Below are 18,415 nucleotides of genomic sequence, written 5' to 3' on the forward strand. Positions count from 1 at the left end.
TGTAGGCCAGGCATTATCATACTATCTCTTATTTTGACAACAAAGGGCTGTCCAACAACATTTATGCTAATTGCGAACGGCCCTTTGAATGCCAAATGTAATCTAGTTCCAACTATCAACCGATCAGAGAGGGCGTTGTAACCATGGTTGTAACTTACATTTGTGATTGACAGCGCCGAGGACCAATGAAAACTTTCTGTTAAAGTTACTAGGCATCACGTAATCAAATGCTGCATTCACGTGCTCCTTGGATGGTCCCCTTTACCGAGTTGGGAAGTCGTTCTTCAGACTTTGGTGTGTTCATTGGCTTGCATGGCTTATAGTCATAGCCTAATATGGGAAAAAATATGGACGGACAACGAAGATGTGTTATTTTTTTACTGCTCAGAGCGTTTAAACAATGCGTTAATAGCTGTTTCCAGTATTTCTATGTAGTGTCATCCCCCTCTTTCTCCCACTTTTCTGACTAAGCTGTCATATCAATAAAGGCAATAAAAGCCAAAAAAAAAATATATATATATTGCTTTACCTGACTTGTTATCTACAGTTATCAGGGTAAATGCTAACAAACAACTTTTCTAACTAATCTAATCTAAGCCACTGTACTTGGACAGCAACTAACGGGTACAACCTAATACTATATTACAAATGACATGTGAACAAAAAAGTATTATGCAATACGTGAATAAAAAAAATATTTTAGTATCAACCTAACAAGTACTTTAGTCTGCCATGCTACTGCGTTATATGACCCCAACTCGGCAAGTCGTGTAGTAGAAATTTCGCCGACTTTCCGAGTTGTTGTTCCGAGTTGAGGTTCACGTACATTTTACAAATTATTACGAATATTCCGACGCTACATGAATGCAGCAAACCTAGCAGCCAGGAAGTGACACTGACAGAGCCTTTCACTGTCTATGCAAATATCCCGTCTACTGTCGGTAGGTAAATGTTTCGGTTTTGGCACGGCACTAAACCAACTCGAGTGAAACTATCGGTTTTAACCTGTAGAAACATGTCGGAAATGCCCACTCAGTGTGGCGCGGCGGACGTTAAAAACAACAGGTCGATTCACTCGGACAGCCTCGACGAGGTCCATAACGTCCCGATGGAAGTCATCGTCAGACCGATTCCTCCGGTACTGGATGAGCTGAAAGTTGAGGCTCTGATGAAAACAATAAAGGTAACAATGTTTTATGTGCGCTTTAAGGTGGCATTAAGATCCAATAAAATGCTTGGCCTACAACACTGCTGTGGATTAGCTCCCCAATGTAAAATCATATTTATGCAGGTTCATGTGAATATTTGTGCTATTTGAATTTGATCTCATTCCTCTTCTATTAACGTTACCACTGTCATATTTATGGCAATGTAGAGGTTTTATATTGACATAAAGATGATTTTACATTCAAGGATTTCGAACACATTTTATACTTTAAATGATCTGATCCATAACTGCAACAACTCAACACCACTTGCACTAGCTAATGTCCACCTTATGTATAGTAAAACACTTTTTTCAAACCCACTTTTTATTTAAGTTATTGTTATAACTTATTATTGCTTATAAAATAATTATAAAAAAAGTATATTTTGTTGCTGTTTTATCTTGTATTAATACTCTAAGCTGCTGTAACAGTTAAATTAATAAAGTACTCTATCTATCTCTCTATCTGTCTATTACTATTTTTTAGGCAGATTCCAACGTTTTTAGCTTGTAATCAAAATGAATGAATAAATTAAAATGATTTATGAATGTATGATGATATTTAGTATTTTCCACAATAATTACATACACAGCACCAGGCCATAATGTGACGAAATAAAATGTACAGAAAATATATATGAACATTAAAATGAATATAGATTCTGTAATGTTTGTTTGGTAGTTTGGGGTTCAGTCTTGACCCTGGATGCATTTGTATACATTCAACTACCCAATATTATTTAAAGTACTTCAAATTTGCTCCACCTCTACTAGCTAGAACTTTGTTATAATAATCTAATAATCAACCAGACCCTGAAAGGGACCATTCTGTATCATGAGTACTTTTACTTTTGAAGCTTAAAGTACAATTTGCTCATAATAATTCTGTATTTTTTCTGTATCTGAGTACTACCTCCACCACTGCCTATAATGTTCTTACAATATTTCTACAGGATCATGTTTGTAGTAACATTTAGCTTCTTACTCATACTGTAGTTTCCCTCTTCATCATTACAGTATAGGGTATCATATATTTTTGTAACATTACAGTTTTTTTTCAAGACTTTTCTTTGCAATACTTGCATAATATCTGCTGCACACTTGCAGTATAAATTAATTATCAGTTTGTCCTTCCTTCCAGGAGACAGCAGACATCAGTGTTGTTCCTCCCATCGATGTGCTCTGGATCAAAGGCAGAGAGGGGGGGAATTACTACTACTCTTTTGGAGGCTGTCACAGGTTCGCTGCGTATCAGAGGTTGAACATGTCGACCATCCCAGCCAAGCTCATCAAATCAAACGTCTCGGACCTCAGCACTTACTTGGGAGCTTCGATGCCTGATCTGCGGTGATGCTGGAGTAGCAGTTTTCAGAGACTTGGCTCAGGTGGCTCACACACACACACACACACACACACACACACACACACACACACACACACACACACACACACACACACACACACACACACACACACACAGCTTTTTCTCTCTTCTGTTGCAGCTGGGGACTGAAGAAAATTCAAGGAAAAATACTGGCCCAAAGGCCAGAGGAAGATCTTAACCTAACTTTCTCTGTATCCTGAGTCTAATACACACTCAGATTCCTGAACTTATATGGTAATCAGAGCTTGAGCTAACTAAGTGTGTGTTCCCAAGTCTATACATATACAGGGGATACAACTATAATAATGGGAATAACACATCTAGAATATAGAAATATTTCTACAGGACTGCACAGCAAAGAATTTACCAGCAGGGGGAAATGTAACTCTTTAGTTAAACACATGTCATTTGAAACCACAGAAATGTAATTTAAAGGTTGCTTATGTGTGTGTAAAGTTGTGTTTTTGGAAATTAAACATTATTATCAAGTCGGTCATTTAATACTTAATAATCTTCAGTTGTTCTTGCACATAAAAAGTAATTTAAATGATACTTTTCCTGCAGTTATTTTCTTGTACATCACAGCGCCATCCTGCCATTTGTTTTTGCACAGCAAATGCAGAAATGACATTATTAGTAAGGGCTTAGTGACACTACATAGTAGGGGTGCACGATTCAGAAAATGTCACGATTCGATATCGATTTTTAGGCTCAAGATTCGACTCAAAATCCATTTTCGATTCAAAAACGATTCTCGATTTACAAAAAAAATCAATTCACAGTATGTAATGTAGTTACTTTTCCCATGTGATTGCAGTAGACCTACAATTAAAAAAAAAGAAGAAAAAAAAAGAAATATGAATCGATTTATTTATTTTTTGCACACCCTTACTACATAGAAAAGATGGTTGGAAATGTTGAGGCTCTTTTCACAGCAGATGTTTTGACCTGTCATAGTAGGAAAAGCATTAACAGTGTTACATCTGTTACGTTCAAGTGTCCCAGTACACTGTGGCAGTGAGCCAGCATGTGCAACACCAGGACCCTGGAACTGAAGCAGCTTAATGGAATTCAGCTATCATTCTTTTTTTTTTTCTTTTTTTTTTTTACTTACACATGCTTTTCCTTGCGGTGACATGTCAAAATGTGTTCTATGAACAAAAAGGCTTATTGAATCCACCAGTGGCTTTCCTTCAAGTGCACCTTTGGAGCTCGTTCTACTGAGCTCTGGGAAAAGATTTAAATGTTGTCACACGTTGGAGTTATTTTAGTCTGAAATTACATCAAAAGGTGCCTGTAGTCAGTCTTTTTTTTTTTTTTTTGTGGCACTAGTACTAATTTAGATCAGAATGTGAGGAGGAAATGTGAATTATTTCAATAACTAAAACGAGCCTGTAAAAGTACTAATAATTAAGTAGGACCAAATGTTGCAACAAGGTATCAGCACTTTATAAAATCTTATGCACAGTCAACTTTGATTGTGATGTTTCAGACAGCACATGAAGGTAATAGAGAGGAGCGTGTAGAGCAGATGGTTTGCAGAATGACTCAGGTGTTAGAAGAACATCAGGCTGACGTCTTGTGTCAAAATGCAAGATGTTGTCGGGTCTTGCCAAGTCTGCCCCTTCTTCCCGTCATCAGTCTTTCTTACTCGTCGTCTCTGGATCCCTCATGTCATTTTCCAGTCTTGCTGCTGTCGTCCATGTCAGTTCATATAAGAACCTACCTAAACCAAAATCTTTTCTCACTTCCTTAAAGTACCATCAGATGAAATGATTTTACAATTTTTTTTGTAAAAAGAAGCTGATTGATGGCTGTCCCTGATGCTTTAAGAGTACACGTGTTCCACTTACAGTAAATAAATTAGATGGCAGCCTTTTGCCTTCCTTAAACATGTAAAACAATGACGATAATGGTTTGTTCTGCTGTGATGAATAATCTTAAGGTACATGTTGGTTGTTGGTATCGAACTTGAGACAGGGCCCGGCTTATTAAATCAAGTCAGTTCCCTTGCCCCTCTGTCTTGGAGGAAGGAAATGTAGGTTTGCAGAATAATGTAAGTAAAATATACATCACAGGGCATTGCAGAGAGACAAGGCCTTTTCCGACGTCATGCGCCTTCACAATGCGAGCTCCGAGCTGCTTGATGGTCTCCCTTTGTGGCCATCGAGGAAATGAAGGGAGACCTGAGGGCAGCTTTTACCGACCGGCCCTAAAGGACTCTAAATTTTTCCTCTGAATCGTCGCGTGTGAGAAGACTTCCTGTGGCTCGCTCACTGTCTGGAAGTAACCGTATCCTCAAAGGGTTTCTGACACGCAATACCGGTATGAAAAAAAATATATTGCACCTGTTGCTCCGTGGAGAGGTTTCCATGGGTGGTTCTGTACGCTTTTATCTTTGAGGATTTAAACAGATCAAGGAGGTTTTGGGGGCTAAGAAGAGGAAGTGTTTGTGGCCATTTTTTTTTTCCAAATGGTTTGTAGCTGTGTCAATTCTCATACACTTTCTTGCAGTCTGTTGTTTGTATTGCTCAGTGATAACTTAGCAAAATGAACTTGTGGTGACTACTTTGTGTTTCGATGAGATTTGGTGATGCTCTAAGAAGGGTTTGATTTCCTCTGCTCAGTATAGTTTCTCTCTTGCAACATCGCTACAAAACAAGATTATTTTTAATTGCTGTAACCAAGAACAATATGACTAATTAAGAAAGAATATAAAAGAATGCTGATTGATATTGAATTATTTTTTTTTTATTTTTTTTTTATGTGCAAACAGTTCAAGTAGTTCTAGTCGTTCCAAAATGTTTTGCCCTTTTGAATGGTATTTGGAGGGACCCTTTGGGGGGCTCTATGCAGCAATGTATTGTGTGCATGATGTGGACAACATATTATTCGTAGATTTTTTTTTTTATAAATGCTTAAATTCAGTTTTGGAGATACAGAGAGGATCGCGGTGACATTGTTTTTACTTTTGGCATCCCACCAAATTGTTTTACTTATGTGTTGCGTGGTCTCGTCTACGCCTGTACCATATAGTGTCGTACACATTTAAAAGATGAATTGCTCTATTAGTTTTTACTGTAACCAGGCTGAAAATAATAAGCTGTGTATTGAAACAGATGAATTTGCCAGTTGTTTAAAATCTCTTTAAAATTTTACAAGCCTGTTTTTTTTTTTTTCTTCTTCTTTTTTTTTTGTCATGGCAGACTTCTCTAGGGATTTATAATTGTTTTAAAGGTGATAAAAGATTGATAGAGAGAGCCTTTCCCTATGTCTTCTAATCACTGCTGAGTCTATAAAATGATCCAGCGGCAGAATAAAACTACCTTACAAGAATTTGATTCTGGCTGTCCTGTAGAGTATGTCTACATTTAAAATACAGCTTAAAAAAACCGATCTCTGGTTAGCCAGCGCACCCAGTTGTTCCACTTGGGGAGGCACTACAACCAAATCCTCTTGAAAGAGTGTGTGGTGTTTGAGCCGATGAGGACTTCTCACAGCTTCCTATTCGGAATTCCCTCAGACTACTGGTGGCTGCTGCAGGCGTGTAATTTGTGCCAGATTTGCAATGCCGGATCCGCCCTCTGACCCCCGCACTGTGTGCTCTGTGCAGTCGTGGAAGAAGTATTCCGATCCTTTACTTAAGTAGAAGTACTAACCCTACGCTGTAAACATTGAAAATGCTACTTAAGTAAAAGTAAGTAAGTATGATGTAATGTACTCAAAGGATTGAAAGTGCTCAATGCAGAACAATGCCCCATGTGACTGTCAAACAGTTGTATATATCATAAAAAACAGTTAAAAAACAGTTTATATCATTAGATTATTATTTCTCGTGCATTAATATGAAACCATGATTGTACTGTTGCGGTTGTACTGTTTATAACTGCAACTAATGATTATTATCATTATGGAATAAATCTGCTGATTATTTCTCGATTAATCGATTGACAGTTTAAATTGGTAAAAATTCAGAAAATAGTGAGAAACGCCACCACAGATACTCAGAGCCCAAAGTGACACCCTCACAATGTTTGTTTTGTCCAACCAACAGTCTGAACCTCAAAATGATTAAAAATGCATTTAAACATCTACAAGGAAATCCTCAAATTATAAAAGCCGTAACCATGAAACGGTTATCAAAATAGTTGCCTATACATATTCTGTTATTCAATTAATCATTTCAGCTGTAATGCGCTAATGTGTTATGTGTGCAAAAAACAATTGTAAAGTAACTTAACTTCTCAAATATTTATAGTGGAGTAAAAAGTACAATATTTCCCTCTGAAATGTAGTAAGGTTGAAGTATAAAGTTGCATGAGAAGAACGTACTCAATTAAAGTACAAGTACCTCAAATTTGTACTGAAGTACAGTACTTGACTAAATGTACTTAGTTACTTTCCACCACTGTGTGCTCTATGACACATTGTGCCTTAACCTTCGTCTCTATGTAGCTTTGTGAAAGTGTACATGAGGTATAATAGTAACAGGTTGTATTTCACACAAGCTTCAAGCTTGCCCTGCCAATCAGAGTGAACATATTCACTGGACAGGGCTCCACTATCAAAGGACCAGATGACTCATCAGAAGGCATTGTCTGTGGCCAAACATATTATCATGCACTTCACATCAGCCTTGTCCTCTAACAGCACTCTGTTAACTTCAGCTGTAGGTGTAAGCAAAGCCCCAAATCACTGCTGTGACATCACACATCTGAGTCCACATGCAACAGAACAGCAAGACAAACCTGCTCCGCCAAGGGAGGTGGGTGATGTGTGTCTACTTCCGATGTTCATCAACAGGGCTCCAGCACCTTAAAAAACACAAATCCGCCGCTAAGTAAACCATGAAACCGCAGTACAGATCTCCTCTACGAATGCTTTGCTGAACAAGCATGAGGGACAATATGTGATCCTTGGCTTTACCTCAACACAACCTTAGCTCTAACCCCAGCCATTTTTCTATGCAACACCTGACCATAACCTATTCTAAGAGTCAGGGGAGACAGACCTCCCAAATCCCATTCAAAGACTCAAACCAATAGTGAGTTAGTCCCGTTTGTCAATACTTTCTCAGCCTGTCTGTCGCTCTCTTTTGCCTCAAGCCCATTTGTTTCTACTGAGGACATAGATGGTTAAAACAGGGTTCTGATTTTATCATTTCAATTTTCTAAAAGTCTACATAATTTCCTATATAGCTGGGCACTGTAGTTTCTGGCAAACTTGACTTAAACTGGGGTAAATAGTGTATTTGTTGGCGACTATTTGTATGTCACACAGTGCAACGGTGTGGCTCACTGATGTGTTTTTTAATAGTTTTTGGACAACAATGGAGCTCAGTAATAGTAATATATAGTAATATACTATATCTGGCTTTGGCTACACAGGCAATACTAGCTAACTAGTTAGTAGGATCCGTTTATTGTTGGTTTCCAGCTTTTATTTAGACCAATGAGAATTTGGTCAGACAAAAGCTTATCGACTAACCAACCGACCAACCGACCAGAAGATGTCAGCCCTACATGGACGCGGTACCACATTTCATGACAACCCATCAAATAGTTGTCGAGACATTTCACCAAAGTTATAAGGATTTGTCCCCCGGGGAACAGGAATTTCTGTACCAAATATGACAAAAAATGAATTAGTTGTTGAGATATTTCACTGAAAGCCAAACATGTCAACCTAATAGTGGCATTAGAGGAAAAATCTGAGCATCACCAAAGTCATTAGGATTCATCCTCTGGGGCACATGAATGTCTGTACCAAATGTCATGGCAGAGTCCATCTTGTAAAGTGATGGACAGATGAACAGAGCAGAGATAGAAAACTTTCCTCGGACAGAGCATGCTGTCCTCGGAGCTATCTGAAGCACAACAACACAGGACTCAGTGGGTGGCAAAGCCAACATGCTGTCGCCTCATCAGGATGGACAAATGGAGCTACTTCTTCCGGACGAGCAAAGGAGTGTTTCACAGTTCCATGAAATAAGATAACTTCTGTCTTAAGTCCCAATTCAAAAAGTCAAAACACACACACACACACACACACACACACACACACACTGGTTCACACGCCCCACAAAGACATACAATAAATTCATACTGCGTCTTTATGGGCGTCTTGTAAATATAATAAACCATGCAGCAGCAGCAGAGAGTGTCTGAGACTTGCAGCATAATTATAGCATAAAATCAGTTTGTGTGTCTTTCATAGCTCATAATGTTTTTTTAATTAACTTGTATGAAGTAAAATCTCTGGAGACCCCCCCTTACTTTTGCTAATTGAAATATTCACACAGCCTTTTCCTGTTTGGTTCGTGTCCTTTGTAAGACCTCAGAGCTCTTTCAGCAGACAGTTTAGGTGTCTGATGTCTGACTGTTGATGCAGCTGAGGCACACTGAAGTGGTTGAATGTGGTTGGAGAAGACTGGAAGGACTACATCGTCCATTTGCCACTGTTTTGTTTTTTTGAACTCAGGGCAGCAAGCAAATACATCCTTGCCATTCCAGGATCATCTGCTCAATGTTTATTTACTCACACTTCACTTTCTCCTGCTGCCTGAGCTCTGCTCCTACGCGTACTATACCTGTATTTTGCGGTGGAAGAAATATTCTGATCCTTTTCCTAAGTAAAGGTAGCAATGCAAAATAGTTAAAATACTCAGTTACATAAGAAGTACAGATTATTTACTCCAGCTAATCTACGCCCGTTTGTTGCTGTGCCATAGTGGTACGAGGTCAAGTATTAAGGCAGACATCTTGAAAAAGATATTCAAATTAAAGAACTTCTCACATTTGACTCAACAATTTCCATTGGAAATTTGAGAATTGGCAAGACAAAGAGAATTTACATACAGTTTTCCAACCACCGGCACAATTATAAGTAGGTCGATGTAGATGTTGAGCAAGCTGAAGTCTCGTGGAGGTATTAAGTTCATTTCGGTCTTGTGGTTTACCAGCCAACAGAAACAAACCTCAGTGGGTGGCAGCACCATAAACATGTCAGACTAACACAGGATAGTAAACTGTAAAATAACAGAAAAGCTAACGTTGGTCCCTAAATGCCATTAAAAGACTATAGCCCTTTACAGTTGAATTTTACAACTTTATAATCATGCTCCCGGCCCAGAAACATTAATTTCATACGAAACAAGAGTTCCCTTCATCCTATACATAAAGTACAGCCAGTGGTGGAATGTAGCTAAGTACATTTACTCATGTATTGTACTTAAGTACAATTTCAAGGTACTTTGTTTGACAAATCTTACTTATTTATTTATTTTTTACTCCAATACTTGTATTTTTACAGCTATAGATACAAATTCCTTTCTGATTAAAAATGTACATATACAAAAACATTGAATCAGTTTATAAAAAAAAAAGATGCATTTTTAAACTAGCCAGCACTACACTACATAAAGTATTGAAAAATGAGGTCCAACTTGACCAGCAGGCATTATGATTCTACTCATTCAATAATATTTCACTTAATGGGAGTGTGGTCTAGACCTACTCTATCTGGAAAGTGTCTCGAGATAACTCTTGTTATGATTTGATACTATAAATAAAATAGAATTGAATTCTGCATATACTTTTAGTTTTTATATATTTTGCGGCTAACACTGATGTACTTCTAATGTAACTGAGTATTTTAACTATTTTGCATTGCTACCTTTACTTAGGAAAAGGATCAGAATATTTCTTCCACCACAAAATACAGGTACAACTGCAATACTGTTTATCTGGAAGTCGCTTTGGTTAAAAGCGTCAACTAAATAAAATGAAACGTGAATGTGATACTGTGTCTTGCAACACTACTACACTACACTACTAAATCACACAGTGCCAATGTTTCTTTAATATGTCTGAGTGATAAATGTATAACTCACTTTATCTTTTATAGTGTAGGCCTATTACTATAATATCCATGTGCAATTCTGGTGCATTTGTGATTTATAAGAGTTAGGCGTATATTTGTGATGAGTTATTATGTGAGTCTTTTCACTGGAGAGGTTACTGTAACACTGTGTGTGTGTGTGTGTGTGTGTGTGTGTGTGTGTGTGTGTGTGTGTGTGTGTGTGTGTGTGTGTGTGTGTGTGTGTGTGTGTGTGTGTGTGTGTGCTGCTTGCAGCTCCTCCCATCCAGCTATAAGAGCCCAGTTGAGCAGGTAGTCCTGGTCCATCCCTAAAATAGGCCAGTCCAAAAACTGACTTGTGAAAAGTCGGTCAGCTTTATTAAAAACGTCCTTTTTTCCGCAGGTGGCTACATGCAGCGTGTGGGCCCTATTGAGATGTAGGATTGGTCCCTTCGTTTGTTGTCGGTCTTAACTACCAGAGGATTTGTGGCCGGGACTTGTATAACTTGTGAAGATGACTTTCGCCATGCTGCGGCCCGTGGCGACACACTTGATCTATTCTGACTTCACCATCACGTCCGAGGATGATGAAAACCGCAGCGAAAGCGACGGCAGCTCGGAGCAAAGTTATTGTGGCTCCACCAAAAAACGCAGAAGGATTTCGCACCGACTCGAAGGGCAGACCCCGGTGGTGGTGAAACAGAGGAGCGCAGCTAACGCCAGGGAGAGAGGCAGGACCCAGAGTGTCAACACCGCATTCACAGCTCTCCGGACTCTCATACCCACCGAGCCAGTGGACAGAAAGCTCTCCAAGATTGAAACTCTCCGACTGGCATCCAGCTACATTTCCCATCTGGCCAACGTGCTTCTTCTCGGAGACGGCGGCGCTGATGGACAGCCCTGCCTCGGCGCGGTTCATGCGCGAGGAGAGAGCGGGGCGCAGCAACCGCGGACCATCTGCACCTTCTGTTTGAGCAACCAGAGAAAAGGGGTAAATTCTTTTGTTCTGCATATTCGTAGTCAAGCGGGCTTAAAATCCAGTGCAGTTTAAATACAACTGATGTGTTCAATGTGCTATATATATATATAATATATCTCAAAGTGAACATAGGCCAGTTGTTGTCTTGATCATGCTTTTATGAGAAGCTTTCGTCTAATGCAGTATCTGTTTATCTTTCAATCTTGACCACTTTTGTGTAACTCCATTATTTTGTCATGGAGTGTGTGCGTAAAAAGGCCTTTACGCACGGCACATTGGCGCTCGCTGTAAATTCCTCACACAGTCAGACAGATGTTTTTGTTATTCTTTTTATCTTTTATTTTTTTTTACTACTGTGAGATCTTCACTGTGGTTCAAAACATAACGTGATATACAACATAATGAGTATGGCCTTTCACTTTGCATTTGGACATTAATGTGACATCAAACAGTGAAGCTGAAAAATGTTTTGTAGAAAATAAACATTTATTATGTCTTTATTTCCCTAAAAAAAATGACAATGACTTCTGGTGCAGTTACATTAATATTGCTGAATCTTTATATGACTGAGACGTTTCTCTTTTTTCCAGATAAAGGATGCCAAAGACTGTTTAAAAATGCGAGGGCTGGGTCCGCTGCGAATGAGACGCTGACTGAAGGCCAGCGAATGATTAGCAACCTGAAAATCCTCAAAGACTTTCTCAGGGAAGAGTCAACGCTGGTGTTAGCACAAACACACCAACACACACATGCTGGATCAAATGATGGAAACAAAGAAGAGACTATTTATACTTGACTGAGAAAATGTAAGCATAAGCCTTTCAAAGATGCAGTGCATTTGTTTGAAACTTATGAGTTTTTTTGTCCTTTTTTTTGCCCCTCGAAAGTTTAAAATAAAATATATTTTATCAAAATAAAAGCTGTTATTTTCCTGCTTCCCAGGTTTTTTCCGGTGACAACAAGAAACAGTTTAATGAAGAAAACTCAATGTCAAAATATATCAGTCAGATTGTGTTAATGACTGGGACATTAATGTAAAACTAAACACATCAACACATAAAATAAGTAAAATTATAAAATTGACAAAATAAAAAAATAGAAAATGTTTATTTCTGGGATCAACAATCTTTTGACACTTTCTCTGTTTCAAGCTGTTAACTGCAGATTGGAAAATTACATAAAATACCAAATACCAAACTTTAACATTCTTTGTCTGACACCTAAATGCTCAAATAACAAACTGTATTTATCTTCAGCTCCATTTGCAAATATCTATTTTCTTAACGATCAATTTAGTGGTATAAAATGTCTTTTATGTCTTAATGGAAAGATGTCTCACACACACACACACACACACACATTTCCACTGTTTCCAGTAATGTTGCCAAGACGTTGTTTATGAAGCGCACAGAGCCTCAAGGTTTCTGGTGTCAATGAATGGTGTATTTTTTTTCCAGATCTCACGATGGCTGTTTTTTGAAGTCTGTTATCGATTAGTCACGGCAAATAGTAGCCCACACTCTGCTCGGAGCCCCCAACACAGCTGTTGGTATGTCAGAGGGATAAATCACTGCTGTGGGCCCAATGGACAGGGAGAGATGGGGTGAGAGGTCGGAGGTCACGCTGGAGCACAGAAGTGAAACCCTGCTGATGTGTAATCATGGAAAATGATGAAAATATAATGCTGCCGTTGATCCTGAAGAAAACTTTCTCTGAATTTATATGAATGGATTAGTGTCAACAGTGGTTGAAGATTCCCTCTGAAGTTCATATTGAGGTTCTTACTATCACTGTCATCATGACAGTCTTATTCATTTGCTCACATTCAGCTGCAAAGGCTTCTATGGGGCAGCCGTGGCTCGTAGAGCGGTCGTTTAACAAACGGAAAGTTGGTGGTTCAATCCCTGGCCCTGCAGTCCCATGTCGAAGTGTCCTTGGGCAAGACACTGAAACCCGAAGTGCTCCCAGTGCTGCGCCACTGGAGTGTCAATGTGTGTGAATGTTTATCTAATGAGCAGCTTGTACGGCAGCATCAGCCACAGTGTATGAATGTGTGTGAATGATTCCTGTACTCTGTGAAAGGGCTTTGAGTAGTCGTTAAGACTAGAAAAGGACTATGTAAATACAGTTTATTTACTTTTATATTGTCTTGCAAGGTGGTCTCCATAGCACAGAGACGATTCAGACCTCTGTCACTGGGAAACATTTCATAAGTGTGGAGATATCCGGCTGCTAAGCAAAAGCAGCCCAGTCTCTGCAGGCCTGTGATCAGTCCAACAGGCAGATTGCAGCTCAGACACACAGACAGCTGAGCCCAGGTTCCTGTCTGGCATCGCTATGAATCAGACGTGCAAATGTAATCCTCAAAATGACGAAGGGAGGCTCCCCGGTGACACAGGAGGCTGTATGGAAAGTGAATTTTAGGGCAGTTAAAGGTGCATGCTGGGGGTCCGAGCTCCTCTCTATCCCCCATCCCCCACCTGCCCTGTCAGGCTAATTGGAATTTGCTGTGCTAAGTCCTCCATGCTTGGGTCCCCGGGGCCTCCTCAAATGGCTCCCTGAGGCTCCCCCCGGCAGGAAGACGTCACAGAGGCACAGGAAGGGAAAACAACGCACAGCCGACCTCTCTGAGGAACTCTCTGTGCGGCGAGCTTTGGGTCAGCGCCAGTCTTGACTTCATCCGGCGCTGGGGCCCAGATGTACTGCTCTCTGGTGGTGCTTTTCAGCATGAGCGAACCAAATAGTGAGTTTTCCACCATTTCGGAAGTAGACAGGTTTTTTTTCTTTCAAGATGACAGGTAACAAATTGATGGCAGAGAGCATCAGAGGAGATGAGGGAGAAATAAGGTCAGGGTGGATGTGTTTAACATGTCTGACAGGCGAGGAGCCACCTGGGGACCACTGCAAAGGTTTACTGCTTCGATTCTGTGAGTTTTTCCTCTTCCTCGGACGCTCGCATCTCTTAATCCCAAAAGGGATTTTGTGCAGGAAGAATTTCAGCGCAGCTGAACTGAAGCTAGATGGCCGATCCTCCTCCGGTCAGATTTATGACCTGAGATGAAAAACTACCTCGACAGTCTATTGTTTTGTGGAAGATGGAAAAAGAAAACAACAAGAACAAAACGCTTGGTTACTTTGCTTTGTCTGCTATATTATGTCATGTCTTTGAAGGATGAAGCCTGAACTCACCCCTGCAACCCAAACTAAACATAAAGCACAGAGACTACTTACTTATCTTTACCCAGTACTAATTGGTTGTTTTGACCCATCGTTAGTGTTATTTACCCAAACTAAAATATGGTTATTTTGACCCAGTTTACCTTTAAAACTGTCACAAACACTGTACTATTAGTTGTATAAAACGATGATAAAAACAGTAAAGGATACACTTAACAATCTGTAACAAATAGTGATGCTACTATATACTTCTGCTCCACAGCATTTCAGAAGGAAATATTGTACTTTTTACTGCACTACATTTATTTGACACTTACTTACTAGTTACTTTTATACGTAAAAAAACACATGATATGATGCAGTACTATACTACTAATCTACCCAATAGTATATGAAGTATCTAAAATTGGCTCCACATGGACAAACTACACTATTACAATTCTTTTACATAGTGATAAAACAGAATAATAAAATATACTTCCACTCCACTACATTTTTACATTTCACATGTACATGTAGCAAATAATACAGGACTTATACTTGTAATTGGAGTTGGTTTACATTGTTGTATTGGTACTTTTACCAAAGTAAAAGATCGTAATACTTCTTCCACCACTACATGTACAGTAGCATTAAAAAGTAGAGTAGATTATAACAGATTGCAACCATATAAGATTTAAAATAAACAAATATTTTAAGAAGATATGTGTTCAGGATTTGGATGCAAGATGGCTGTACTGCAGTAATAAAGTTGAAACAAGTTTATTGTACAATAAAGCTCACTTTAGAGTAAACCTAAAACTATTGTGTGTAAGATTTGTCTTCTTTATGTTGCCCATTAAGAAGCTCAGTGCGTTATTGTAGGTAACAGATTGCAGTTTAGTGTTCTTGTTTCTACCTTTGCAGAGAGTTATTTGTGCATAAAGTAAATGTAGAAGAAACTGACAAAATGTAACATATCAGCCTGTTCATGTTGATTGACTAATAGTTATAGATCTAAACAAATCGAAGAGGAAACGTTGGAAACACTCCTGTTGAGCAATGGCTCCATTAAAACATCTCTTCAGATTAAACACAAATCACTGCTCTGATTGTTCAAACTTCTTCCTCTCCTTGCCTCGCCAAAAGAAAAAGCTAAAATAGATGATCCAGAAACGGGGAAGGATGTAAAGTGTTTTTTCAACGTCATCTGGGAGTGCAGTTCCGATTCCCAGATGGGTGCTTAATGTCAGCATTTTGTAGTCTTGCCAGAGAGCTCTTGTTAGAAACAGACCTGCACATGGTAATATTTCAATGGCTTCTGCTCTCACAGTCAGTTTCAGCATGTTTCAAACCCTCCCTGGCTGGGGAGATGGCCCCTTGCTCCACCTGCATGTCAAAGATATTAATGGTTCTGATTCACTTTGTGGCTCAAGACTCAGGTACCTTGCTTCCGCTTTGACTGAACATGACTGCTTTTCCAAACGGAGGAGGAGGACTTCTGTCTGCCCGACAGTCAGCTGAGCCTCGGTGGGGGAGAAAATCCTGTCTGAGGAGGCGGTTGTGTCTCCTCAAACATACAAGAACAATGTTTTTCATGTGCCAGAGAGTTTGGCAGGGCCTTCAGACAGAGGGAGGATGATGGAGGGCTGTACAGTGAATAGGATGGGCGGGTGTGGGGAGCTGGTAAAAAGGAAATCCCTGAGAAGAAATTAGGGAACAATACAGACCGTCGTAACATAGCTCTGTTCTGATGCAAGCTTGGACAATCAACCTCCCGCACTCAGCAGCCTGCCAAAGCCTAGGCAGAGGTGAGAATCCAGTAATACGGACATTTTTTTTTTTTTGCTTCCTTAAACAAACAATTAAACAGGGAGTGTAATGCAGCTCTGCAGCCTCACAAACACAGGAATCATTTCAGTTACAGTCGTATTCAGTTCAGAACAAATGTATTATCTAGATCAAACAGGAGAATCATATCATCCTCTCTAGCATGCGTGACAGCATATATTTATTATAGTGTATGTTTGAGATGTCTCTGTGTGAGTGTGTGTTAAATTAGATTTAAAAATGGATATGAATTCGCCAACAATTTTAGGCTTTATTTAGATTATCTTTGTTAAAGTAAGTGATTTTATTTTATTTATTTTATTACGGTAGTAGTGTTTTCCAGAGTTTCTTTGGTCATTCTGCTACTAAGTAAATAATTAGCTATAGTTACTTTGCTGTGGTGGTAATATACAACAATATGCAAAGGGCAACAAAGACTGGGGTATTTCTTGGGGACGTTTTTTAATGTTGACAGTTATTTTACAGATCCATCACAGTGTCAGTCCAGACCTTTGAAACACAAATCAAATGGGCAACATTGTCAAGGTGGCGAGTAAAAACATTGGTGAGAGTCAGTTTCTTTGTCAGACATTTTTCATACCGAATCTAAAGCTTCCTTTGTTTAAGGAATTTCACATCCTGTCCTTGTCAGAAATACAGGTCTCTAAAAATGAGGTGCAAAATGTTCAATTATCCCATGTGTTAATAAATGCTCTTAATTAAAAAAAAAAAAAAACATAAACTCAATCATGGTTCCAAGGTTGTCCCTATTCTTTTTGCAGCAGTTTGTCTCTGCTTTTATCACATAAACCTTTTAGAGTATTCTGTATTGCATGTGCTGTACAAGTCTATAGTTGTCCTATTATGTTTTTATTGTGTTTATGTTTGAATGCTTCCTTGCTGCTGAAAGAATTCCTCATGTCGGACAATAAATATCTTATATGGACTGAACTGAGAAGGATTTGTTTTGGTTTCAGTTTAGAGTTTTGGTGTTAAGTTCTGGGTTAATTAAAAAATGGCCCAAATAATCTCCAAGTATCACCTATCAGCCTCTCCAGCACTGAAACATTGGTACTACTAGGGTCCATCAAAAAGCTATATATCTGTCAAAGCCCAGTAAACATGCACACTCTTCATGGGAAAGTCTCTGTGTACAGGGCCTGTGGGAGAGATGGCGGAACCATTGGGACGTTTCATTTCAGCAAACAGAGGATTTCCTCAATCAGAAGGCTAAAGAGTGTGCAGTGAACAACCTCGCTGACAGAAACATGGAGACCTACGCTAGCAGCTGGGCGTGCTAACAACCTCTGGGATTTACTGTGGCGTGCAACACCCTTTAGCTACAGCACGGAGAGCCAGAATCAAACACATGTATTGCTGTACATGCACACATCACACGTGCACTCGCTAACCCTAACACCAACAAGTAAACCTTCAGAGAATCACAACTTTGATAAGTCTTATGAACTTCCTTCCTAATGACACTATTTCCTTTTAACACATACTTTGTATAACTGTGAAACTCCCTTGTGCTTGATTAAGATGTTTTAATAAATGCAGCACAGAACACCTGCAGTGACCGACAAGTGAGAGACATTTAAGAAATGTGGAGCATCATGCTTTTGTATTTGCTATCTCTCATGCTGAGATTACTCCCTGTCATAAAATCTAAACTCGCTCACAGCTGCAGTTACCGGTGTCCAATAGGAAGCGGCCAAAAAATCCTCATCTCCACTGATGTTCAGCGTTAACATCAGTACATTTCTACGTCCCTGCACTCGCTGTGCCAGCTGCTGCTGAATGATGCATTGTTTGATGCAGATGGTGGAATCCAAAGACCTCACTCTTCCCTTTTCCATAAAGCCAGTCTGCTATTAATAACCATATATCGACCTCCTTTGTCAACAAGAGCGACACCTACAAATAATATGCTTGAGGGGGACAATGGGGAGTTCCCTGCGATGAAAACAACAGGATGAGCCAGCTTCATGAGTGTATGTGT

General features: G+C 39.4%; 2 protein-coding genes across 3 annotated transcripts; both read left to right on the forward strand.

Moving 5' to 3' along the window:
* Positions 1 to 874: 874 nt before the first annotated feature.
* srxn1 (sulfiredoxin 1 homolog (S. cerevisiae)) lies at positions 875 to 10,944 on the forward strand. Of its 2 annotated transcripts, XM_078255653.1 has the most exons (3): positions 875 to 1,183; positions 2,349 to 2,592; positions 10,852 to 10,944. In XM_078255653.1, exons 1-2 carry the CDS (start codon positions 950 to 952, stop codon positions 2,556 to 2,558), a joined length of 444 nt encoding a protein of 147 aa, XP_078111779.1. In that variant the 5' UTR covers positions 875 to 949; the 3' UTR covers positions 2,559 to 2,592; positions 10,852 to 10,944. The 2 variants fall into 2 exon arrangements, with proteins under 2 accessions (XP_078111779.1, XP_078111778.1); XM_078255652.1 differs by lacking the exon at positions 10,852 to 10,944 and having other exon boundaries at positions 2,349 to 3,084.
* An 18-nt stretch (positions 10,945 to 10,962) lies between these two features.
* On the forward strand, positions 10,963 to 17,364 carry tcf15 (transcription factor 15). Its single transcript, XM_078255651.1, has 3 exons — positions 10,963 to 11,439; positions 12,018 to 12,233; positions 12,885 to 17,364. The coding sequence occupies exons 1-2, from the start codon at positions 10,963 to 10,965 to the stop codon at positions 12,078 to 12,080; spliced, it is 540 nt and encodes a 179-aa protein (XP_078111777.1). The 3' UTR covers positions 12,081 to 12,233; positions 12,885 to 17,364.
* The last annotated feature ends 1,051 nt before the right edge of the window (positions 17,365 to 18,415 follow it).

Source organism: Sander vitreus, chromosome 7 (genome assembly GCF_031162955.1).
Source record: "Sander vitreus isolate 19-12246 chromosome 7, sanVit1, whole genome shotgun sequence".
Taxonomy (NCBI): domain Eukaryota; kingdom Metazoa; phylum Chordata; class Actinopteri; order Perciformes; family Percidae; genus Sander; species Sander vitreus.

Bases quoted from the DNA above. Each gene is read 5' to 3' on its own strand.
- srxn1 (XM_078255653.1), top strand. From the start codon at position 950: ATGTTTCGGTTTTGGCACGGCACTAAACCAACTCGAGTGAAACTATCG. The intron at 1,184-2,348 runs GTAACAATGTTT...CCTTCCTTCCAG, and splicing joins CTCTGATGAAAACAATAAAG to GAGACAGCAGACATCAGTGT.
- tcf15 (XM_078255651.1), top strand. From the start codon at position 10,963: ATGACTTTCGCCATGCTGCGGCCCGTGGCGACACACTTGATCTATTCT. The intron at 11,440-12,017 runs GTAAATTCTTTT...TCTTTTTTCCAG, and splicing joins TGAGCAACCAGAGAAAAGGG to ATAAAGGATGCCAAAGACTG.